Source organism: Channa argus, chromosome 6 (assembly GCF_033026475.1).
Source record: "Channa argus isolate prfri chromosome 6, Channa argus male v1.0, whole genome shotgun sequence".
Classification (NCBI taxonomy): Eukaryota; Metazoa; Chordata; class Actinopteri; order Anabantiformes; family Channidae; genus Channa; species Channa argus.
In genome coordinates, this window is record NC_090202.1 from 9288033 (window position 1) to 9313335 (window position 25303).

At 40.6% G+C, this 25303-nt stretch overlaps 2 protein-coding genes across 5 annotated transcripts; both read left to right on the forward strand.

Moving 5' to 3' along the window:
* Positions 1-976: 976 nt before the first annotated feature.
* On the forward strand, positions 977-14460 carry clasrp (CLK4-associating serine/arginine rich protein). Of its 4 annotated transcripts, none has more exons than XM_067506966.1 (21): positions 977-1107; positions 2594-2733; positions 5269-5366; positions 5464-5565; positions 6213-6292; positions 6598-6682; positions 6826-6962; positions 7129-7225; positions 7806-7884; positions 7971-8044; positions 8157-8198; positions 8322-8510; positions 8950-9261; positions 9346-9531; positions 10208-10247; positions 11838-11898; positions 12084-12142; positions 12259-12305; positions 12415-12500; positions 12613-12637; positions 13744-14460. In XM_067506966.1, the coding sequence occupies exons 2-21, from the start codon at positions 2635-2637 to the stop codon at positions 13784-13786; spliced, it is 1941 nt and encodes a 646-aa protein (XP_067363067.1). In that variant the 5' UTR covers positions 977-1107; positions 2594-2634; the 3' UTR covers positions 13787-14460. The 4 variants fall into 4 exon arrangements, 3 of the variants coding, with proteins under 3 accessions (XP_067363067.1, XP_067363068.1, XP_067363069.1); XM_067506967.1 differs by having other exon boundaries at positions 982-1107; positions 2597-2733; XM_067506968.1 differs by lacking the exon at positions 977-1107 and adding an exon at positions 4431-4522.
* Positions 14461-14779: 319 nt separating this feature from the next.
* znf296 (zinc finger protein 296) lies at positions 14780-25303 on the forward strand. The gene is given in 6 exon segments (XM_067506965.1): positions 14780-15051; positions 15054-15108; positions 15110-15227; positions 15230-15302; positions 17764-18090; positions 21842-25303. Coding segments are annotated over 6 exon segments (2391 nt in total). The 5' UTR covers positions 14780-15020; the 3' UTR covers positions 23629-25303.

Here is a 25303-nt window from a genome sequence, read left to right on the forward strand (position 1 = left end):
CTGTGTTTGTAGGGTTTGCTCTACACCTGCAGTTAAACCCAGGATGCTATACTCCATATCAGATATAAATTTAAACATTTATGCAAAGCCTATTTTATGTGAAATGCGATTTTAAACATGGCATGAGTGATATTTAGGACCAAAACTATTTATCATCTGTACTGATAAAACATATATTTCTTCATAAAATTGTATTTGGAGACACAGGTATTATTTTTTCAGCAGGAATATATCCAAACGATGGACCTTAAAGTTGGGGAATACACTAGATCTTGTGTTACAGGGACATCTTGTGGCGACTTGAGGCAAAAATTCAAACATACTGTATTTTATAAGTATTGGTAAAAAAAAAAAATGTTATTACAGCATCATCGCATATGATTGATATTCATCTTTCAAATGTAATTAAATAGTGTCCGTCTTCACTATGGATTTAATATGCAAATGTGTTTCGTGTTACTAAAAATAATGATACGACGGGTGAACTGATGGAAATAGTTGAAAACGGGTATGTGGCGACTAACACAATAAATGTTTGACCTAAATACACAAAACTATTTGACAAAGTAAGTTCAACTAATGAGCATTTCATGGAGTTTATTTTTTCAGTTTCTAATAAAGCTGCCTTTATTGCTGTTATTTTTTAATTTCGTTTTATTTTATTTCCTTTCTATTTTTATTTTACTTTACTGTATGACATTTAGTGTGGACGGCAAAGTAAGAATTTCATTGTGCAAGGAAACATGCTTTATGTCTGTGCATATGACAATAAACACTGAGATTCACACTGAATCTCAGTGTGAAATTTGAATTATAAGATCTTCAGAGTCTTTGTTTCCATTATAGTCCCAGTGATGAAGCTGTTCGTATATATTCTTTTATGATGCTTCAAAATCGTATAAGTAAAACTCTTGCATGAAATTGTTAAAGAAAAAACGCCGTTGCTAGTTGTAAACGCGCGCAGTGCCTCCCGCAGGCAGCGTTTTGTTAATGCGCCTACCAACAGTTCGCAGAAGGCGAAGCAGAAGGAGGCGTGTAGTGCTCCGCTATCATCGTCTTTGGCTGACCGAAAACAATCCGAGTGTGTGTTGGTGGTCAGTAAAACAGGTACACTTACATTTAAATCGACTCTAAATGTAGTATGCCGCTGAATTTCAGGTGTTAACGAGGCCGGCATCCACGCATGGTTTCTAACGTCTTTGCAGAGTAGCTAAGCTAAGCTAGGCGTAATGCTACATGGCTTAATGCTAACCCAGGCCCTGGCTCCATGCGCAATAAAGGGCCGGTGTGTATGCTAACAAACTCCTCGATAACTTTTCAAAACATTACATTTTACACATCCTCGTTGGCAAAAAAATTACTAAAAGAAGGTGCGAATGAAATAGCTTGAAATAGAAAAACGGTGGTATGCGCGAGTAGCTTTATTATATAGTTAGTGTTAGTTCTTTAGCTCTTGACGGTTAAGATACTACTATAGTTCAACTACTAGCGTGAAGCAAAGCAATAATCTCCGTAAGATGAAGATGTTGTTAACATGACTCTAAAACTCAATAACATGTCGATATTTAGTAATTTACAGCAACGTTAGCTTATAATTGGCGTTAACGAGGCTAAATTGTTACGGTCAATGAAGTCACAAATTGTGGAAGTAAGAAATTGGTTACCAGTAACTAGAATTTTATATTTGGCAGTGACATCCAAAATGTCTCTGGCTTAATATTGTTTAGTGAATTGTTGATTTGAATATAACTTTAAATTTCCTTTGTATTTATTGATTTATTTAGGAAGGTAAATCAATTTATTTTAAATTAATCGATTTATTTAAAACACCTTTTTAGTAGATTAAATAAAAACGTCTGCATGGTAAGTAAATACACAGTTTTGTCTGTGACATGAAATTGTGGCAGTTACATTAAGAAGTCAGTATGTTTAAAAAACGTTTTTTTTGTTATTTAATATGTTTTAAAAGTTATCAAAGTAAAGGCTTTGCGTTGTTTTTAATACATCTTCAGTGAGGACAGTAATCATGGCAAATATACCCCAAAAACACATTAATATAAACATTAGTATTAAAGTGGTCCTTCCCACATGGTTTCACATGACATGCAATAATATTAGTTTTTAATAACTTTTGCATTTGATATTCATGTTCCAAAGATAAACAACAGTAATTATAAAATGGAAGGCTATTAGCTATTTTCTTAGTTAAATCCAGGTGATGTCCTTTTTTGCCCGAACAGTGTGTTTTAGTGATGAATAACTACTGTAAACAGAATAAGTTCTGATAAATTATGCATGTCAATTATGCATGTTATCAAGAAGTTATCTATATATATATATATATATATATATATATATATATATATATATATATATATATATATATATATATATATATATATATATATATCTCAAAAAACTATGTAATTTTCCCCAGTTGATTATATACATTAAAAAAAATACTTTGCACATAGGTCTTCCATCTGGCCCTCTTAGGACATCTGTCGCTGTCACTCATTTCTTGTCATTTTAATGCTAGGAGTTTTTTTCTTTACTGTCTTTCATGCATATTTTCTTCTTTGCTTCTCTGCAGCAGCCGTGCCCCGCCGCGCCCCCACCCCCAGCGGAGCCGTCATGTGGCAGGAGGCCCGCAAACATGAGCGTAAGCTCCGTGGAATGATGGTAGACTACAAACGCCGAGGCGAGCGTCGGCGGGAGTACTATGAGAAGATAGTAAGCGACTTAATGATCTAGCTAAGCAATTCATGGAGTCACTACATTGTAAATCCCTGGCAGCAACCCTCGGAAAATCTGATTTTTCTAGGTTCGAAATTTAAAGCTGTTAGGTTTCTACTTCTGCCTGTTGCTTTTTGTTTTAGCTGCCTAAATTTATTTACTCTGAAGTTTGCAATAGCATTTTCAACACTAAAAAAGTTACCCTTTGTCATTATCGGGTATTGCTTGTAGAATTTTGAGGAAAATAATTAATTTGATCCATTTTGGAATAAGGCTGTAACATAACAAAATGTGGAAAAAGTTGAGTGCTGTCAATAGCACTGTATTGGATGATGTTAGGTCTGTTTATGGTTTCTACTTGCCTCTCATCAGACGTGGATAGGGCTGCATATCTGCACTGATCTCTTGATTCAGGTTTGATTCACACAGTCCAGAATCGATTTATTTCGATTCAGTTTAATTTACTTACATCAGCTAAATACCAATAATTTATTTAGCACCTTTCAGAACTAGGGAATTAGAGTTATTATTTTTTCATTGAGTAAGCGAGACTGTTGTTTTCTTCAATGTAATATTGTGTATAGTTCACATAACAAATGAAAATGACCAAAACATTGCATTACTGTTTCCAGACCTACATGTTCAAAAGACTTGAGCAAGAATAATGTAAACATGTATGCAAATAAGTGCTATCCCACACATGGACCGTCAGCAAACTAGAGCATAACCACTACAATGATCATTTTGAGCACAGGCAGGACAGAAACTGAGTCTACTCATAAATGCTTATTTATTTGCAGTGTTGCTGTTGATGAGACATTTCCCCACAGACAGCTGTTAGCTAGCTCACTAGCTTTAGCTCCCCACCACAGACTAACTGATCTCTTTATAAAAAAATTTAAAGCTCAGAACAATGTATAGTGTCTTCATTTCAGTCTGTCCCTCTCACAGGGTGTGTTTAAAGTCTCCCTTCTCTGGAGAGCGGATTTCTTAACTGTCATGTAAACAGGAAAGAGAGTTTCTGAAGCTGGGTTAGGGGATTACTAAAAGGCAATTTTCCCCAGCAGGAGAACACCAATTTCTCTATCATGTATACTAATAAGGAGGTTTCTAATTGACTTTCTCAAAAAGTGCATGTGCATAACAATACTCTTCAGACAGGCACAGGAACAGCTGAGTGAAATGCTGTATGACAGACAGATCAGTTCTGAAGTGATGCCCCTTCTTTTTTAAAATGTACCTAATGCAAAGTTCCTTTTAGAAGTCTAAATAAGTCTGCCCCAGATTTTAAATCACACAGTTCACTGTGTGTGTCCCCGCTTTCTTCCTCTCAATCCCCATGTGACAACACAGCAGGTGTGAGAGGAAGAAAGAGACAAAAAACCAAATGAGAAAGCAGGGTTTTGTCACTATACATTTAAAATCTCTGCGCAAGGCTTCCAAAATAGGTTGAGGTGGAGGAGAAATCTGCTTTCGCTTTTGCTGCACGTATACACAGATTTCCAGTAACCAGGTTTTTTTTCAAGTGAATGCAACCACTGTTGACCGATTACCAGAGAAAGATGATTTTTACTTACTTAAAGGGCGACTTCACCAATTTTTATCTTTGTTGGCTTTAGTTTAGGGTGTAAATTTACAACAATGATTTTAAATTTCTCTCTAACTTCCCTATGACAAAATATGTCTTCTTCTAGCTGAAAAACTCCTCCAGATGACATCACCCATAGGAGTTTTTCATCATTAGGAGTTTATATGACATCATGACCATGACTACAAACTCTATAGTGTAAGCAACAAGATAACATAATCTGATCTGAAGATTCCTCCAAGTGATGCTGTCTGAAAGCATTTTTCAGCTAGAAGTAGAGAGAGATTTTAATATAGGGTAGTCAGAGGGAAGTTTAATAGTTTCTACATATACTACTCAAACAAGAACTGAAAGAAGCAAGTTGAATATTAGTGAAGACATCCTTTAAGTAGCCAAAGTCAGCTGACTAACCTTAGTTACAACAGTCCCGTAAACTACTCAGGGTCTGCATAATAAACCATTCACGTCCCAGATTAATGGCATTGTCCTGCCTCAAGGCAGCTGATTATGTCAGCTACAATCTACTTTATTTTAAAACACAAAATAACATTTTTGTGCACTTTGTAATAACTAGTTTGCCACAAAGTAGACATGGAAGTTTTTCTGTTCATACTATTTAATTGGGGCGGGGGGTATAAGTAAACATATTGATCTCTGGACAGCAAGAAAGTTCCTTTTTAATGCACTTTGCTTTACAGCACTAAAAAGAACATGCAACCGTCTAATAAGATAAAAGAAAGATGGGAATTAACAATACAGACATTTGCTGTACGGAGCAACACCAAGTTTACCAAGTAGTGTCTGGTGCACATTCAGTACATGGCCAACTTGGACAGTCCATGAGACTTTTGGATAATAGGGTTCTTTAAATCCATCACATCTGAAAAAATGCATAAAGTGCCATTTTTATCATATTTTGAATGCCTCAATTTTTGTGTTGACAGAAAAAAGATCCTGCTCAGTTTCTGCAGGTCCATGGCCGAGCTTACAAGATCCATCTGGATCCAGCCGTGGCACTGGCTGCAGAGAGCCCCATCAACATGTAAGCAAACAACCCCCCACCCCCAAATATACCAGTCATTACAGACACACAGTAGATGCACAATGACCAGACTTTTCCTCTTGTGTTTTGTGTAAAGGATGCCATGGCAAGGAGATGTCAACAACATGATTGATCGGTTTGATGTTAGGGCTCATCTGGACTACATCCCCACCTACACGCCTCCACTGCTCAACACAACGTAAGTCTTAAAATGGTTTAGAGCCACATTCAACTGCACAATCTGTTATGTGTGAATAATCTATAATGGTGTTGGCCTACTAGTTAAACATAAGATAATAGTGAACACATTAAGGTGTTCTCCACAGATTATTATATATCAAAGTCATAAATACATCAGAATACCATTTTGTAACATAGAAATATGTTACAAGAGATGTTTAAAAATAACTAGTAATTAATTATTAATAGTAATTAGTAATTTTTATTCTCTACTCAACTAATAAGTGTGTTTATGAACATAATCTCGATTCCTAGTAGCAATTTTGACATCCAGATAAAATCAGATGTTTCAATATAAATTAACTGTATTGTGCAGTATGTAAACTATGATACCCCTAATTCATTTTTTAAAATTTAAAACATTTTAAAATAAAAATTAAAAGTTTTCATTGTGAAACTCAGCTCCTGAGAAACTTTGGTTTTGCTCAGTGTTTTACTATGCATCATGTTTTCTCCTGGTTGTTTCTATATGTTCTAATCTAATGGATCATTGATGGGATTACTGTTAGATGTTTTAGCTGCAGAAGCCTGAAATGCTTAAGACGGATGAGATGTGACTAATAAGTGGGCAAAAAAACAACCTTCTGTACTTTCATTTCTCTTCAGCACCCCAGAGCAGGAGATGGAGGAGAGAAAGTGCAATTACGAGCGTTACAGAGGTCTGGTGCAAAATGACTTTGCTAACAGTAAGTATTGTTCCCCAAACTATCTGATTGTGTTGGTAACAGTTTTTAATAATCCAGGCCTGGTTATCTGTCAAGTTATGTTTTCATTTCAATCTCTCAGCTGTCAATAACATTGAATGGCCTTTTGATTTTAGGGAGTTGTGCTGTCACACCACTGTTAATACTATCATATATGAACAGTGCCACAATGTGTTGTTAATCTTTTTAATAGTATGTTATCCTGCCCTCAGTGGGTATATTTTGGAGTTGTGATGTGCTCTTAAACTCCCTGCTGTACTCTTAACCTCCCTGCTGTCCTCCTTCAGTCTCCGAGGAGCAGTGTTTGTACCAGATCTACCTGGATGAGCTGTATGGTGGCTTGCAGAAACCTAATGAGGACGAGAAGAAAAAGTATCTCATTTAAAGTTGCTGCTTCACATTTGTATTTACAAATGTTAATGTTACAGTTTGATTTCTCACTGGAACATTCCAAGCAGCTATGTATTTGTAAGTTTTTTTTTTTTTTTTTTTTTTTTTTTATTTCCTTCGTACAGGTTGGCTGAGAAAAAGGCCACAATTGGTTACACTTATGAAGACAGCACAGTGGCAGAGCCAGAACCACAGTCAGACAAAGATGAAGAAAATTCAGATAACAGTGAATCTGAAGAGGATGAGGGCATACCAGACATTGGTGAGGAAATAAGCTTGATATTATTATGCTTCTTTACCTGTTGTAAACCAATGGTTTACGTGGTTTATGGTTTGTTAAACCATTAAAAAACAACAACAGTGGTTTATGTTAAATGTTAATATTAGGAAATAATTTGGTTTGGCATGTTTTCTGTGTATATCCACAGATGTGGAAGTTGATGTTGATGAACTTAACCAGGAACAGGTTTTGGACATAAACAAAATGGCGACCACATATGGAATGGCTGAAGGAGACTTTGTTAGGTAAGAAAAAAATCTTGTGTGGTTACTGATTTTTTTTTTTTTCTTCTTATATGGGGTTGACATATGATTCAAAAGCTTGGGCTAGTAACTGTGATTCATTGTCAGTGGAAAGCCAGATTTGCAGGCGAATGTCCCCCATAGAGAAGAGTATTAACAGGAACTACACTACAGTCAACAGTTGAGAAATGCTTACGATTATGTAAATATCCTCTGACGTAGTTCAGGTACAGGTGGAAAGGAGTCATGATCATTTTGAAACCAGCAGGGACCAAACAGTGGGTTTACTACCCAATACAAAGTATAAACTTTCCCAAAGATCCTCATAGACCAAAACCAACTCATTTAGCCCCAATATCGCTATTTAATTTATATAATATATCATCCACAAAGTTGTTGAATCACGTAAGTCCTGTTTTTGTTATTTATCACCCGAATGTAACAATTGGGCACTTTTAAAATGCAAGATTTTCCACTTGTAATGTTTTGTCTTGTGGTTGAAAAGCTTAAATAAGACACAGCTTACAATTTAATGTAACAAATATGTTATTGTCCTGCTCTGTGCATGTTGCCTGTTGATCAGGATGTTGAGAAAAGACAAGGAGGAAGTGGAGGCCATCAAACATGCCAAGGCTCTGGAGGCGGAGAAGGCCATGTACTCTGTAAGATTACACCATTTAAGAATTTGTGTCTTTGTAGCATGCATTTTTTTGCAACTTTGTAATTTATAGATGTGTGATCATTACAGGGCCGTCGTTCTCGCAGACAAAGGAGAGAGTTCAGAGAGAAGAGACTAAAAGGTAGACAGATCAGCCCACCAAGGTACATTTATGTTAAAATTAATGGCTTTTCCTTCATTAAAAGTCAAATTACCTCAAGACATCTATTATAACTTATCTTTTATCACTTATATTATCATTCTTCTCTATCTCAGTTATGCCAGGAGAGACAGCCCAACTTATGATCCTTATAAACGGTGAGCTGCTATTATTATTATTAGTAGTAGTAGTATTAGTTGATTCACAGTTTTCTACTTTTCCTTCTCAAAAGTTGTCTGTGTATTTGAACTGAATTTTCAGATGTTGTCTCTTTCCCTTAGGCCAGAGTCAGAATCCAGCTCTGAGTCACGGTCCCGCTCCCGTTCTCCAGGTCCAGAGAAGATCACCTTCATCACCAGCTTTGGAGGCAGTGATGATGAAGCTGCAGCAGCAACTCAAACAACTGCTCCTCACTCTGGCCATGCTCCCTCCAACTTGCAGCACCCAGCAGGTCATAGCAGGGGCTCCCGGTCGGTAACTTTCCGTCCTCCTGGCTTTTCAATGGTTGTTTTCTTCTTGCGCTTATGTTCATTGAAATGACCAAAGTTGTTCACACAGAAAGAATACTGATTGATTTTTATGGTAGATGATGGATTAGATTTTGGATTAGTCAAGTAATTCATCAGTTCATAGCCACTGGTGACAAAGGAAACATATTCAGTATTGCATGTACATAGAGAAAAAAAAAAAAAATAATAATAATAATAATAATAAATGGTTGGGTAGTTTGGAGATACATTTACATTTATTGCATGTCATGTAATGTCAGTACACAGAAATCTGCACTTTATGCCTTAGATTACAATGAATCAGTATGATTTCTCCAAAAGAAAGAGCAGCAGTGTTCTTAAGATAGGCTAGGTGCTGGACTGGAGTTGTTTCTAAAACTCTGTATCTTTGCTTGTGTAGGAGACGAAGGTCATCCTCCAGTCACTCCCCTTCCTCGTCCTCTCGCTCCCCGTCGCGGTCTTCCTCACGCTCTTCATCCCGTTCACGCCGAGCCCGACGAGGAAGGGGAGGAAGGGATGGGCGCCGTTCCCGGAGCCGCTCTCGGTCGAGACGACGTTCCAGATCTCACTCCAGAGGCAGAGGCGGGAATGGAGGAAGTGGATCCTGGAGGAGACGTGACCGTGACCGGACACGATCCAGGTCCAATGACAGAGAAAGAGAACGGGACCGTGACAGAGACCGGAGACGATACTCAGCACGGAGGAGAACGAGGTAGTCTTTGGTGCCCACTGTCTCCAGAGGACATTATTTAAAAATGTATATATTAGTGAAATTTGCTCTCATCTTTTCTGCCAGATCCCATTCCAGCTCACGGCAGGGGGGCAGTTCTAGACGGGGGGGTCGGAGCAGTGGAGGCCACAGGCGGGAAGACAGTGGCAGCCACAGCCCCTCTCATTCCCCCAGCCGCCCAAACCACAGTCCTTCCCCTGCTCACAGAGGGGCCCAGACCTCTACTACCACTGTTTCTGACAAGCTAAGAAAGTAAGAAATCTTTGTCATTGCAGGAAGCCGTGAATTAGCACAATTTCACATTGGGGAAAAATATCTTGTCTCTGACTTAGGTGATATAGATAAAATCTGAGGGATTCAAGGTGTTGGTTAGAAGGGTAAATAAAACAATTGTATAATTGATCATATCTTACTGTACTTTTAATCAAAAGAATCACTTTTACCATAACTGATCAAAGCTCCTTACCTTACTCTGACATGTGACAAGTGTTTTCAGTTTAATGGGCTTTAAAACAAAACAAACTTGGATATTGACGATTTACTATGTGAAACGAGTCAAAAATAATTGAATTTTATTGCTTTCTAACAAACATGTTTGTTTTAGTAATTACTACTGGTTTTTTAGATTTTGAATTTAGAAGAAGAGCAATTCTAAAGGAACTATTGTGCACCTAAGCTATGAAGACATGAATCCATAAAAAAATCTAAAAACAGTATTGCAACAATATTGTAAGGGCAGGACAACTTAGCCAGAAAAAAGAAAAATCTATTTTTATTTTTTGCAAGGTAAAATTTTTTTTTAAAGGTTTATTAACCCCTGAGAATTAAAATGTGTGAAAGAGTTGATGGTTGTATGTAAATCAAGATGTCCTTTTTACCTTAGCTTTTTGTCTTTTGCATTTCTTCCTCTCCCCTTTCCTCTCTCCAGGCCTGATACTGCGGGTGGTAAAGAGACGGGAGCTGCCAAAGTCAGTAAGAATTTGATCTAGCTGGGTTTCTTGCTAAAGCCTACGCCTCCCTCATCCCTGACAGGCTGACATGGTTGTCCATCAGACTGGGATGTAGAGAATAAAATAACCTTTTCTTGCCCCACCTCCCGCCCCCAAAGTGGACGTATATTACAGTGAAAGCCCTGCACCTTCTTTGAAATTACCATTACAGTATTCTTGCCAACACTGACAAATGACTGACTTAATGCTGCCATCTCTGTCTGGAGCAAACAATCTGTGAAATCCTCTGTCTTGATAGTGCTTTCAGTCTGGATGGTGCAAGTATGTGTACATATACATGTGGGTGTGAGAGTGCACTGTCTTTATATATGTTTGTAGTTTCAAATTGCACATTAATAGCTCTTAAGAGAAAGAAAAATGCTTTATTTTTATTTATTTTTTTGGAGGGGGGGTGGTCTGTGACCAGGTGTCTTAAGAACTAATGAATCAGTCCCGGTTTTAAGTGTTTGAAGGAAAAACAAAATAGGTGTGCTTTGGACAGCTGTATTTGGGCTTATTTTAACAAGTGGCAGAGCACACTGACTCTTAAAATGTAATGTTTATTGTGCTACATCAGAGTTATATTAATAGGAAATGCACTTATTTCCTGCCTTGCTGAGAATTACCTAAAGAAATTGATAGAATTGTCATTTCTGTATGCAAAATATGAAGCTATTTGGTTAGTTGAGGGCTGAGATAAATGTGGGTGTGAAGTGTGAAGATAATCTGCTTGGCCCCATCCAAAATTAACCAAATCTGCCTGCCAGCACCTCCTTAGATTACACTTTAATAAGCAGATAAAACATTTTAGTAAGCTGTAGAGGTACTGTCTGCTTTTGGTAGCTTCTTATTTAGTGTACAGTTAGTTCCTGAGCTTTTAGCTATTCCTTTACGATTAAATAACAAATGCATGTGTTATATTCTCTTAACATTTTGGCCAGTCGTTTGCGGTAGGGAACAAACTTCTCTTCGTGCTGAAAGTATTTGAATATGTTCCAACAGTCAAACAGACATACACTGGAAGTTATAAAACTGCTTTTCAATTAAACGTGCCTGCGGTGTTATGACCTGCAGTTTTTCTTGCCTGGCCAGGTTTAAACGGCCCATCGATGATGGGTGTGTCTTTGACAAAATGCCCCTGGCTCTTTCTGAACTTTCCTGAGCTCACCGGACCTGAACTTGCTCTTGTTTCACTTTCTGACCACTCTCTTCTTCTTTAGTCGTCGTATGTGCAGTGTCTGTGAGTGCATATATTCATATATATAAAATATTACTGTAACTGCTACTAAACTATCCTACACCAGCAGCGTGCCTCTGTGCATACACACACTCTCTGACACACTCGCATGCTGTCTTCAGCCAGCAGATTTCAAGCTTGTTGACTCAACAAACATCCTGTAATTAATTTATCTTTGACTTTTTTTTTTTTATCTCCCACAGCAATTGTACAATAAGGAGATAGTATCAAAATTGTATAACAGTACAGTATCTTTTGATCTGTTTCTCTCTCACACACGCACTCTTGTTAAGCTGTGAAAAGATGTGCTAATACAGTTGTGTCACCTGCAGCCAAAGATGACTCCCCAGGAGCGATTAAAGCTACGAATGCAGAAAGCACTGAACAAGCAGTGTGAGTATAAATGCAGAGGATATGAGTTTGTGGACAAATTATAAAATCGTACAGCACGGACCTCTAAAATTTTATTTTATTACTTGCAAATTTTGTGAAGTTTTGCAAATGACAGAGATTGGGGGGTGGAGCTGATGCTGTATTCTCCCCCTCTTATTTTACTGTGTTTATTCCCTATCATGCAGCCAAGGCGGATAAAAAAGCTGCTCAAGTCAAAATCCAGCAGCAGGAACACAAACGACAGGTAGGAGTGTGTGTGTCTGTGTGTGTTGTGTTTGCATGTGTGGTGCACTTGTACTTAAGATTTAGGGAGAAACAGTCTGTATTATCCTCCATTTCCCCCTTGTGTTTATCTTACAGGAGCGAGAGGGAGAACTACGAGCCATGGCACGCAAGATACGCATGAAGTAGGGCTTTGTGTGTGTTTGTGTGTGTGTGTGTGTGTGTGTGGTAATTGGACTGTTTGGTATTTGGTATATGTGTTGCAACAGTCTGACCCTGAGGCTCTGCATATAGGGAGCGTGAGCGTCGTGAGAAAGAGAGGGATGAATGGGAAAGGCAGTACGGCCGACAGAGCCACTCACCCTCCCCTTCTAAATATGGTAAGACTTGAATTTTTATGATCACAAAAAGCCATGTGGATCTAATACTAAAATACTTTTATATGTTCTGGCATGTTGTTTTAATCACGGCTCTGTGTCCTCTGTCCCTCAGGCCGAGAATACAACTCACACAGGAGGTATGTGAGAAACCACAAGATTCTGCAGATTTCCAAAGAAGCAGAATAAATTAATTTTCTCCATTGTCCACATTAACGCACATAGATAATCTTAAAGGCTCATTTTATTAATGCTAATGTTTGTGGTGTTAAATCTTGAATCTTCAGAGACACTTGTTAGACAAAGACCAGTATGTAAGACTCAAATCACAACATATGGATTGTTTTTCCTATAAACTCACTGGCTACTTCATTAGGTACATTAGGTTGTGAAGTTGTTTTGGATCACATTATATTAAGATGTGAATCTAATGTTTTGATCAGAGTTCTTAAATTAGTAAAATGATCTCTGGTCAACACAATATGTAAGGTGGACTCTGCAAACAAGGTGTTTCCTGATTTACAATTTCTTATACTGCTCAGCCTAAATGTAAAACCACATCATTGTAGCTCTTATAAATTAACGTTGCATGTTACTGTACATAGATCAACCACAATGTTAATACCACTTGAGGGTTTTAACGTACAGGTGGACAGGAGTCAGCACGGGCACTCTGACTGAGTAAGCTGTCATGCTCTATGTTCAGACACCTGTAGATCATGAATAGTATAAAACTGTTCCCATGACACGTGTGTACCACCATATTGTAACCCCCAGCTGGTATTAATGTTGTCTGATCTGTGCATATTGTTCCAGATGATTTTTTTTTTTTTCTTTCTGGCTCTACTCACACATGACTCTAGTTACATTTGTTAAAATTCCAACTTTAGCCCGTTTTAAATTTTGAGTAACATAAAACAATTTGATAATGAAGAAATTGTAATTCTTATATCAGTACTGTTTGTAAAAAATAAAAATAAACATTTTTGTTAAACTATGATAAATGGACATAAACACAATGTTTCACTTAAAGTAGTGCATAGGAGCAGGTTTATAACACTAAGTACATTAGTTTGTGTACAGGAGTCATTAAATGTCCTTACATTACTTAGAAATGGTATCTTAAAGCATTACTAAGCACTGAATTAAGATTCTTTAAGATTGTTGCAATTGTGTGGAGAAAATGTTATTCAATTTTTTCATGTTTATCTTCATGTCATGTTTTATTCTTTATCTTTTCTTTCAGGAGGTCACGATCTCGATCACGGAGTCCATACTACAGATACTGAGCTGAGAGGTGGAAAGTATCATTCTAAAGTGCAGAACTGTGTCATTGTCAAACATACTTTGTCCAAGAAAACCGCCCTTAAAGAAGTTCTGAACAGGGTGATTGGTGATTCATCACCAACAAATGTACCCCTGAGCATGTATTTTCTCTGGTACGGTTTCAAACCTAGACCGTTTCACTAACTACACAGCTGACTGGTTCAACAAAGCCGTTTGGTCCCCTTTTCATTTTTACTTCATCTAGTAAACCTCATTTTATTAAATGAATTGATTCTCTTCTGCATGCTCTTTTCTTTTCTGCCCGAACAGTCCTCGTTGCTTTAGACTTGTCTGGAGACATTTGTTTCTTCACAATCTAATGTACCAAGCAATATCTTAACTAATAGTTACATCGTCTTTCTCATGTCACAATTTTCTCCCTCAGTGAACTTTTCTCTAACAATAAATACTCTAAGGACCAGTTTACCAGGTGACATAAACTGGTGTACAGATATTTATAAACATTAATTTGAGACATCTTTATGAAAGTTGATTAAATCAAGATTATGTATTGTCTAAAAGCATTGACTGCTCTTTTTGTACTCTTTCCTCAGCCAGCTGGTTAAAAATGGCAAAATGTTCTCAGTAATGTGGACTGTTAATTGCAAAAGAATAAATAAAACTGACTTTGAGATTATTTACTTTTTTGGTAATTTTTTTCCCTTATTATATTTACATGTTCCTTCCCTGGCGTTTGTTTAAAAATTATTCTGAATAAACACATTTAATAAAGCAATCATACAATGTTCTGCATACAACATATACTCTTATTCCATTAAGTAACGTGCTTCGGGACACGGTCAGTGCCCAATTATACCAGCAGAGGGCGGCAAATCTCAGGTCTTGTAGACGCTCTACTGCAGCGTCCTACTGAGTTCTGGTGCATAGCCATGTGTTGTTATGGCTAAATGGTAGTCACAGGTGCTCAACGAGAAAAGGAGAAATGATTGTTCACATGGTTCCGGTTTGGTTTTGGAGACACCTGTGGAAACCTCGGATCGGCGAAGGAGGAACTTGACGCGTGTTTCCAGTATCAGGCGTGATTAAAAGAGAGAGCTGACGCTTGGTAATAACCAGAAAGTGCGTAAAAGAGAAAAAGCTTCAAAGTGGTGGAAGAGCGTGTTTACTGAGTCTTAAGTCAGGAGGGCGGGATCAGAGGCGCTGAAGCTGTGCGGCGGGCGGTGCCTGTAGTCGCCCATGCCCCCTTTTGCCCTCCGCTGGCTGCGGGGAAGCAGCGTGAACTTGAACGCTCTCTTCACTGTTCAGTGCGAGTCCACGCAGAGGCCATCCAGTCTTATCAGTCTGTCCCCGCCGTTAGGGCTTCGGTCAACTTATCGGAGAAGGACCAGCTGGACGGATTTTGCTTTAGGAGGGTTTGCTGTTTGGGACCCAAGAAGGTGCCAAACACGAAGCGAACGCTCGCCGCGATGTCCAGGCGCAAACTTGGAAGCAAACCGCAGCACCTGAGTGCAATTCAAGGTAAATCTAAGGGGAGAGCGGCGATGTTGGGGCACGATGAGACGGTTGTGGACAAAGCTGATGTTTTTTTTTCTTAGATAAAAACCTTAATAAATTCAGGTCATTGTTTTGTTTTTTCACCAGTTTACGCACATGGTGTGGTTACGCGCTGGCAGCGGTTACCATAGATGAATTCATACAGTGAGAAGATATCGGATAAACATGAAAACACAAACACTTCCCTAGAGCTTTTAAAGTAAATTTGTGTTTACACTAACTGCATTTTGAATCCCAATATTCGGTGTATTTTAATCCCTTATGCGCGCGTTGTAGGTAAATATTTAGCTTCAGAGCGTATGATTTCCCTGTCATGTTTTTTCCTGATGGCCAGTATTCATAGAGGAAGGACCGGTTTACTGGCACGCTGTTTTCAGAGGCTACAGGTCCGAACATGATAATTAATATTTCCAGGTTAGACGATGATCAAGTTTCTCGCTCAGTCTGAGGCTCGTCAGGGACAATTTTTTCTGTTTTTTTGTTTGTTTTTTATTTTTTATTTTTGCACATCACCTGTTTGGAGCGCTGGTTTCATCATGCTTCATATTAAAACCTTTTTTTAATATTTGACCAAATACATAATGTGCAAAACTAAATATTTTACAGAAGACAGATTTTACAGATTCACACTAAATCCTGTTCGGAATGTTCAAACTTAGAGCCTCCCACAAAGAAACCTGTAACGCTTCAAAGGAAAAAAGAGAGAAAATTAAACACAATTTGTTTTTTACAGTCCTGTACTGAAGGCCAGTAGTGCGTGTCTGGTGTGACCACAGGCCCTGACTCAACCCTCTCTCTCACTCTGTGTGTGTGTGTGTGTGTGTGTGTGTGTGTGTGTGACCGCGCCTTGCAAGTCTGCACAAACAGAGCAGCCTGAAACAGGAAAGGTGACATTTTTGAGTAACAACTGGCGAGATCCGACTTCAGACTGTACTGTCTATACCTGTCCTGTTCACTAGTGGCCTAGTCTAGGCAGGTGGATCAAGCCCAGGCATCAAGGTGTGCCCATGACCTCGTTGAGCAATCGTTTACTGACCCCCCCCCCTCTCTCACACACAGACACAAACACACACACACACACACACACACACACACACACACACACACACACACACACACACACACACACACACACACACACACACACACACACACACACACACACAGACAGAACACTTCCCAGGCTGAGCTGAGACTTTAAGAAATAACTGAAGTTTACACAGGCTCTCTTCTCTGGTTAAAGTTGTCCACTCCTCAGTTCCTGCCACTGTCTACCTGGGTGCACACTTTAGAAAGTGCAAACCACATAAGTTGTTAACATTGCATCAGATGTGTTGTCCTGTACAAGGTTGTAAGCACAAACAAGCTCAGGGGCTGCTCTTATCTCAAACACCTTCAGTCTTTTTTTCTCTTTTATTGCAATCCACTTCCTGTTGAGAAACTCCCGCTGCCTGTGGCTGGTAGGGCAACATATTATGAGAGTGAAAGGTGACAGCCGTGTTTGTGCAGTTTGAGTTCAATAATTTGGTCTGTCAGTGCATTCATATCAACTAAAGTTTTATGTTTCTGCGGAGATGAATGCCTGTCCAGCTATGTGTGTACCCAGCATCCATTGTCAACGCGAGTTGGTCTGTTTTGGGTTAGTTAAAGGAAGTGGTCAGTTCTGGTTGAGCAGATTGGCCTCGTTGCTCTAGTGCTACAACTGAAACTAGCACTTTCAATCACCACGCCTGTTTGTTGTTCCACTGAGGTCTAACACGACTTTTTGTGCTACTTTATTTCTTTGCATTAAATGGCACTTTGATGGAGTTTATCAGCAAATAAACAACTTCTCTGGGATTCATGCCAGATGATCTGTGGATGCACATTCACCTGTTTTTGGAGAATGCATGAAAGTAATACCATCCTCTCAATCATCTCGACCATCACAGAAACTATGATCAATTTTACAGACACTGTCGTATATCTTGGTTCCACACATCAATACTAGATGTCGTGAAACAGATCTTTTTTCTTTTTTTTTTTTTTGCAACTAATGATTATTTTCCATATAAGTCAACAAGTCTACAAAATATCAGCCAAGTGTAAAAAAAAAAAAATGCCTGTCAGAGTCCACATTGACGTTTTCAGGTGTTTTGTGAGACAAACTCTCCAAATCCCAAAGGCAAAGAAAATGATGCTGAAAACAAATATTTTAAGTTTTCTGTACATTGACTAAATGATAAGTCATTCCTTTTGTTGCAGCTTTCATTTAGTGGATGGAAACGGCCGTGCTCAGATCCTTGTTTAATGTTTAATGACCTGTACTTGTCTGTCTCTTAGCTGTTGGCTCATCCTGGAACTCCTGTTAGCTTCTCTGTTAAAATAAGTGTTAAAAAATGTCTGCACTTTATTTCACATATCTCTTGCCTGTCATGTTTCTCAGATGTCACTGACATTTCGGATGGCATGGGGCCATCAGAGGACCAGCCTCCTCCTCCACAAGTTCAAACTCCTGACGAGGGTCGTGACCTCCTGACCTGTGGCCAGTGCAGCCAGGCCTTCCCCCTCGCCCACATCCTTGCGTTCATCCAGCACAAACAGGGTGGCTGCCGTTCCCGAAACCAAGGCCTAAGTATCAACACCACACCGCGCTCACCAGCCAACCGAGCACAGCAGCGTGTCACCAATGCCGAGCTGGGGGCAGGCTTCATTGAGCTGAGGAGAGGGGCAGCCAGGGACAGAGTCTGGGCCGAGGAGCATGGCAAAGCAGGTGAGTACTCGGAGGAAAAAGCAGGAAAAAGAAAGCAGGTTGCTAATTAGTGATTCTGTTTTTGTTGTATTTTTTTTTTTTTCTTTCAACCACCCTCCTCTTTGTTTAACAACTGCCCCCCCCTCCCTCCCGAGTCCAGCTCATTAGCTAGCCGTTGCCATCAGCAGACCTGCGTGAGTTAGTGACGCACAGGCTAATTGTGTGGATAGGGTAGGCGTCAGGAGTGTTCCGAGGGCACCAGGGATCCCAGAGGGCTCCACACTGAGCACCTGAGCTCCAGGGCTCCTTCCCATCTCCCTGACTGTGTCAGTCTCTGAGGTGGAATGGCCAGGTAAACATGTTTCTCCCTCTCGACTGTTGTCCACTGGACAAGGACGGAGGTCACGTCTTCTTAAAAAAAACAAACACATTAGCACGTTTTAGTTTGTATAACGTATTTCAGAAAAGGGTTTTAGGTGTTTAGGGGTTGTAGCTATGTGCTGCAGTTTTGAACTGGTCAGAGGAGTGGATGTGTTCGTGCAGCTCTCCTCGCTGTCATGACACTGTAACCGAGGACATTGCATCATCTGCAGCTCGTCAGCCATCTCCCACTGTTCTGCCCTGGGCCGAAACCACCTGAGCTCCTGGGAATCCCATCCTTCCTCCTGCTATTTCTTCATCCCATGCATCCTCTTCTTGCAGTGGTTTTAATATTTTCTGTTTCTTAATCAATCCCATCTCTTCTCACTCTTCCTAAAACAGTACCTTCAATTAGCACTAAATTTCTTAACGGTCTGTTTTTCTTCTCACTGTTTCTGCTGCTTTTTTTTCTTCTTCTTTTTTTTTTTATAACTTTCAAAAAAGGAGTTTGAATATGGGACAACAGACATACTGATGGTCTTGCTAAATGTCACGGTATGGGGTCACATCACAAGTCAATCAGCAATTCATGAATTCTCATTGAAATCCTTTTATAAAATTTTATATGCAGTGGCTAACAATAAGTTTGAGATGAAAAAGAGTTATTGTGTTTTCCATGCAAAGGTGAAATGGATTTGGAGGTCACATTGCATAGTGTAAGGATGTCCTAACATAACTTCAAATGGTCCAAGCATCTTGTAAAACACTTACAGTTGGTGTGAGTGCCCCTTTACATAAATTGAAACTGTCTTGTACGCACAAGTTAGTAGTTCCTTCCTTTGTTCAACGCTCAGGGGACGAGTGTGCACACCATTTCCGTTTGTCCACAACCTCTCTTGTTTTTCTCTTTCACTCTCTTTTTCATCTCTTGCTCAGTCTCTTGCTCACAGTCAGAGAACACATGAGTTTGGTAATTTGGTGCCCGCAGGATTATACAACAAACCTAACACATGCACGAGGCAGGGGGAGAAAGGGCATGGCAGAACGTGAATAATGCAAAAGTGGATAAGTTTGGATTAAAGTTTTATTAGAGAATGCAGGTTGCATTTGTTTGGCATTGGTAATTGTAATTCTCGCGCAGATTTTTGTTCTTGCTGTATAGTGATTAAGTTGTGATGGAAAGTTTGAGTAGTTGCATGTTAAAGGAGCTAAGGGCAGTTTTAATTGGGCAACCTGCAGCCTTGTGAGTAATAGAAAGTCCTGCTTTGCTTGAGTGGCGAGCTGTTCTGTGGGAGGGAAACTGAGCATCTGAAGCTTCTGAGATGACTAGAACTGAAAAAGCAGTTATCCCACAACAGATAGCTCCTCCATCTATTTTCTGTATTCAAGAGAGACAGGCGCAGAGAAGGGGGTTGAGTGGGATGGATTACTGAAGAGCCGCGTGCATCTGTCTCATTCCTCTTTATTTATTCTCCTTGTTTGTTTTTTTCCCTCATCTCCAACACCCCCCTACCATCACCACCACCTTTATTTCTTCCCCCAATCTTCAACACACTTTCACTTTGCCCTCTTTCAATTTTCCCCCCCTCCATCACTGCTCTCCTCCTCCTCCCCCTCCCACCCCCACCACCACCACCCCCCGCATCCCAAGGGAATAGAGATTCTGCCTGCTGCTCGTTAGTGCTCCCAGCCAATCTGCATTTTTAATTAGTAGTTATTGCTTCTGCTTAATATTCAAGTGCTACCCCGGGCCAAATGGGAATCCTTACCCAAAAAAAAAGGCGAGGAGTGAGAGGGGAGAGAGGCAAGGAAAGAGAAACCGGCTGGGTATTGTGTTTCACTCCAGGACCTCGAGACAAAAGCCCCCCCCCCCCCCAGGGAAAGATTGGAAGGGTTTTGGGGGAGTTTAGTGTTGAGAAGGGCTCGGGTTGGAGGATGGGTCTCAAGTACAATCCAAAGGGGTGACATATTTTCGTGGTGTCTCTTGGCCCCCTATTCTACATTATAATCTTTTTTATCTCATTTTCTTTTATCTCCTGAGCCCTGACCTACCTATCTATCCCCCCTTTTTTTCCTGCTCTCTCTCTTCACCCTGTTTTTTTTTTAAAGAAGTATTTCAACTTCTCCTGGGTTTCTCCTCGGGCTAGGTTAAAGGACATGAACACCAGAACTCCTCTCGTCTCCAGACAGAGAGAAGGCGGGAGAGGGGAAAAAGAGAAAGAAACGGTTGCTCTCTTTTTCATCTTCGGTCCCCCCCCCCCCCCAAGTAAAATACAGACAGATTTGACTTGAGGAAACATGAAAGAGGCTTATACCAGAGTCGGCTTTGAACCTCTCCAAAAAAGAAAAAAAAATACTGTTTTCCCCCTCAATTTGAGGATCTTCTCTCCAATTTTGATTTATGCAGAAAGGCCTCATTTGTCAAGCAGGCTGAGTCAGTGCCTGATTTGCATAAAGCATTCGTTTTCTACGTTCTGCTAATTAGCAATTTGCAGCTTAATTGGAGAGTGGCTCTCATTTAGGAGACAAAGCTATCCACATATAAAAATATCTCCAGATGTACTTTGTGACACGGCTTGCCTCTTTGCTGGCCTTCCAGTTTACAGATTTCTCTCTCTTGACTTTTGCAAACACCTTTTTCCTTGTTTTGTTCATTCTGTCATGATTTGGGCCTCGCATCTTCATCACCTGACTCCTTTCTTCACCTTACTTTTATTTGAGTCTGTATCAGTCTGCCTGCACTACCCTCCTGATGTTCTTGTTCGGCTTTATAACTTTAAAGCTCTGATCAGTGTTTTTACATTAACAAGGGATCATATGACTAGTTGTATGTGAAAGAGTTCTCTCATAGTGATGAAACCACAAATAATTTTCGCTTAACCCTACAGTTCCCCTCAGCTCTATGGTGTTTTATGGCTTCTTTAAACTCATTGTTTTTGATTTTTAGCCTGCAACTTTACTTTCTCTCTCTCTCCCACAGCTCTAAAAACCTACTGTACATAACACGTTTTGCAAACCACCAACAAACTAAGTTAGTGTGAAGCTTACAGCAACTAAAGAGCCACATCAGAAGGTGGTGGAGACCAAAAATGCGGCTTACAGTAATGTGAATATTGTACTTATGCTCATTAGGTGCACACAAACCTGACTCCGATTAAATGTTAATTTTGGCAAAGGCAACTCTTTGCCATATCGCCTGTCTTCCCCTGAAGTGAGTGGCCAAAAAAATCACTCACTGCATGATTTAATCTCGCTTTACCTTATTTAATTTGTTTACTACTATTAGGCGTCAAGACATTTCAGAAGAGCAGAACTTTTTATACTATGTATACTTACTTTGTATATAGTAACATCAATTAATCAAAATTGCTAACTCGGTTTTGTCTATCTTTTTTTTTTTTTTTTTTTCCAGTGCCAGAGGAGCCGTCCTACTTCACCTGCCAGCAGTGTGAAGGCGTGTTTCCATCTGCATGGGCGCTGTTACAGCACGCTCAGCACACGCACTCCTTCAGCATCTACCAAGAGGACGAGGAGGATGAAAGAGATGTGGCTGGAAGAAAAGGAGGTCTTAAAGAGCATAAAGCTGCTGCAGCCACTCTGGACCCACGCCACCTGAGCCAAGCTCTTGCCTCAGCCTTTCAGCCTTCTGTGGTGCGCCTCAGTCGCTCCCGACAGACACACGCCACCTCCTCCAGCAACCTGCAGGCCCTGAACTTTTCAGTGCGGCTCAGAGAGCTCGCAGAGGGGAATAATAACACCACAGGTAGCTCTCCTGAAGGCCTGGTTCTTTCTCCATCCTCTTCTCCACCCGCAGCTTCTCTCTTCTCCCAGACTGGTGCCCTTCAGACTGATTTTCACTGCGAGATGTGTGACCAGAACTTCCAGTCCCTGCGCGCTCTGTCCACCCACCGCTGGACTCACACATGCGAGAGGCCCTATCACTGCGGTGTGTGTGGGCAGGCCTTTGCCCAGAGCGGCCAGCTGGCCCGACACATAAGGTCCCATCATAGGGAGGCTGGAAGTGGAGGAAGTGGGTATGACTCTGTGGAGATGGTCGTAATAGAGGAAGATGTAGGGAGGCAGGGGTTGAGAGCAAGGTTTCAGATGCAGCCAGCTGGAAACTTAGGAAAGGGAATGTTGGGTGCAGATGTGAGAGCACAGGGCCCCTCTGAGCTGGAACTGGCCCTGCCCAAACATCCTTCCATAGCTTCAGGCCTGATGCTGCTGACCTCACAGGTAAGACCACCAGACAGGGAAGTGCTGAGGCTGTATCAGCGCCAGAGAGAGGGGGGAGATGGAGGAGAGGAGGAAGCAGAGGGGCAGGGGGAGCCCCAGCACACCTCACCCTGTGCCAGCCCCTCTGAAGGTTCACTGGAGAGTGGAGAAACGGGGGGAAGCGGGGAGAGCGGTATTGCTAGTGGCAACTGCACCCCCAAACGCCCAGAAATGGGCGACAGGGTGCGAGGTGTTGGTGAGTGGGAAAACGAACGAGGAGAGAGCATAGAGAGGGAAAAGGACTGGAGCTCAGCCAAAGTCAGCGAGGCTGTGCAGGAGTGGCAGAGGGAGAACGAGTGGAGGAGTGGAGGGGGAGGTGTTAGCAGTGGAGGGAACACTATCAGTACCACTGCTGTTTCAGCTGGTAAGAAGAAGAAGGACGAAGCCTGTGAGTATTGTGGTAAACAATTCAGAAATAGCAGCAACCTGACTGTGCACCGCCGCAGCCACACAGGTGAGCGACCCTACCGCTGTGGCCTTTGCAACTACGCCTGCGCTCAGAGTTCCAAGTTAACACGGCACATGAAGACACACGGTGCCCAGGGAGCTAAGGCTTCCTTTTTGTGCCAGCTGTGCGCAGTACCGTTCACCGTCTACGCCACTCTGGAGAAACACCTGAAGAAAGTTCATGGCCTGAGTCACGCCAGCGTGGGAGCATACGCACAGGCCAGCGCTGCGGACACCTTGGCTGCTGTAAAGGCTGAAGAAGACGCAGTGGTGGTGAAAATGGAGGAGGATGAAGCGAGTCTGGATAAGACAGAAATGCTGTGCGAAATCCAGACTGATGCAGTGAAAATCATGGGGGTGGAGGAAGGGCAGAGCCAAGCTGAAAATGTTGAGAACAGAGGGAATCGAGCCATAGTGGACGATCTCCCACCCGAGGGTAATGCAGAAGCGAGTTTAGCTATGACTTCTGCCCCTTGAGAGCTGGTGTCATTCACCTTTAGAAAGCTAAATAGCACTCGATAGGATTTAACTCACCCATTCAAAATAAAAAGACCTCCTCTCATTAGAAAACTGACAAGTTAAACTGGAGTCTAGTTTAAAGAAGAAGCAGACAGGATCCCGTCCTCTCTGTCAGCACCGATGAGACACATAGCAGCCAAGCTGTTCATGATTGTATGCAAAGTTGCTGGTTGAAACCAAGTGCCTACAGTTGTTTAGACCACAGAGCAAAACAAGGCCATGACATTCAACAGGGAGATTACCAGAACTCTCGAACAGGAAGTGCAGCCGCTACAGTCCGCACTGACACAGGAAGCTGATCACCATGTTGCAGTGCAGGATGCAAAAGACGAGTGATTTATCTCTCTGGTGACCCGCTGGACAGGTGGAGGCAGATACTGTGAGATAACACAGAGGACAGATTATATTGAATGAAAAAAAAAAAAGTTTGGCAATAGAGCAATCTTAATGTTCACAGCAGATGGAGACAGGTCAATGTGCTACCTAGATGTTGCTGGTTTTCTTTTGAGAAGACCTTTTAAAGACTAAAGATGTTTGAACAGACACAGAGGTGAAATGAATCCAAACACTGTCTGCCTGCAGTTTCTCAGACTCTTCTTTTTAAAGGCGCTTGGTTGTCACAACACTTGTCACTTAACACAATGTTTACAGGGCTCACAAGGCCTAGCAAGGTTGTGCTCCTGACTTGTGACAGTGTGTTCGGATCATTTTCTGTTTTTGTTTTTTTTTATATTATATGTAAAAGGAGACTCAAGTCTTATCTACTGATGTTTTTTTTTTTCCACGATTAGTTTCTATGCATAAAAACTGGAATTTTACCTACATGTGAAACGGGTTTGTATTATTATTATTATTATTATTATTATTATTATTATTGTGACGGTAATGTCTCTGTTTCATTGTTTACATTAGTAAAATGCTGCACTGCTTGAAGTTCATGCATGTTTTGCAGCCATTTGAAACTGTTCTTTTTTGTTTATTGTGTTTAAATTCTTGATAATTTATGGATGCTGCATGTTAGTGATTGTGTACCTGGGGGGGATCATTGCTGAACTACAGCATTGAGGGGTGCAGTAGTAAACAGTTGATTGGTAGAGTTTTGTGGAAAGCTGCCAAGAGAGCACTTGGGTGGAAAAGTGTGTGTGTGTGTGTGTGTGTGTGTGTGTGTGGGAGAAAAGAAAACAGCCTCTACTTCAACCTTCTATCCTGTCATGTGTCCTAAGCATGACTATAGTGGCCAGAATAGGGAAATCTGTTCATTTAACAGATGTAACAGGGCAGAAGCTTCAAGTAAAGTGTTACCAAATGTTTTTGTGACTACTGTGATAATTTTCTGTTTCCATATGATTTCTACTTGTCAGGGAAAACAAGTTCTTATGTGTGTTTTTGTAATGAATGGTTATAAATAAGCGCAGTATAACTGTTCAGGGATTATATTTTGTACATAGATTTACATTCTTGCTGTTGCTATACTTAATATTGTTATTGATAATAACTGCCCGTTACTGTTACGTGCCCTCATCTTCGTCTCCTTTACACTGAACACTGGCTATTGTAAAACTACACTGCTCTGCTGTCTTGATGCCATTTTGTACCATGTCACAAGGAGCCTCAATAAAGACTTGAGGTGAAA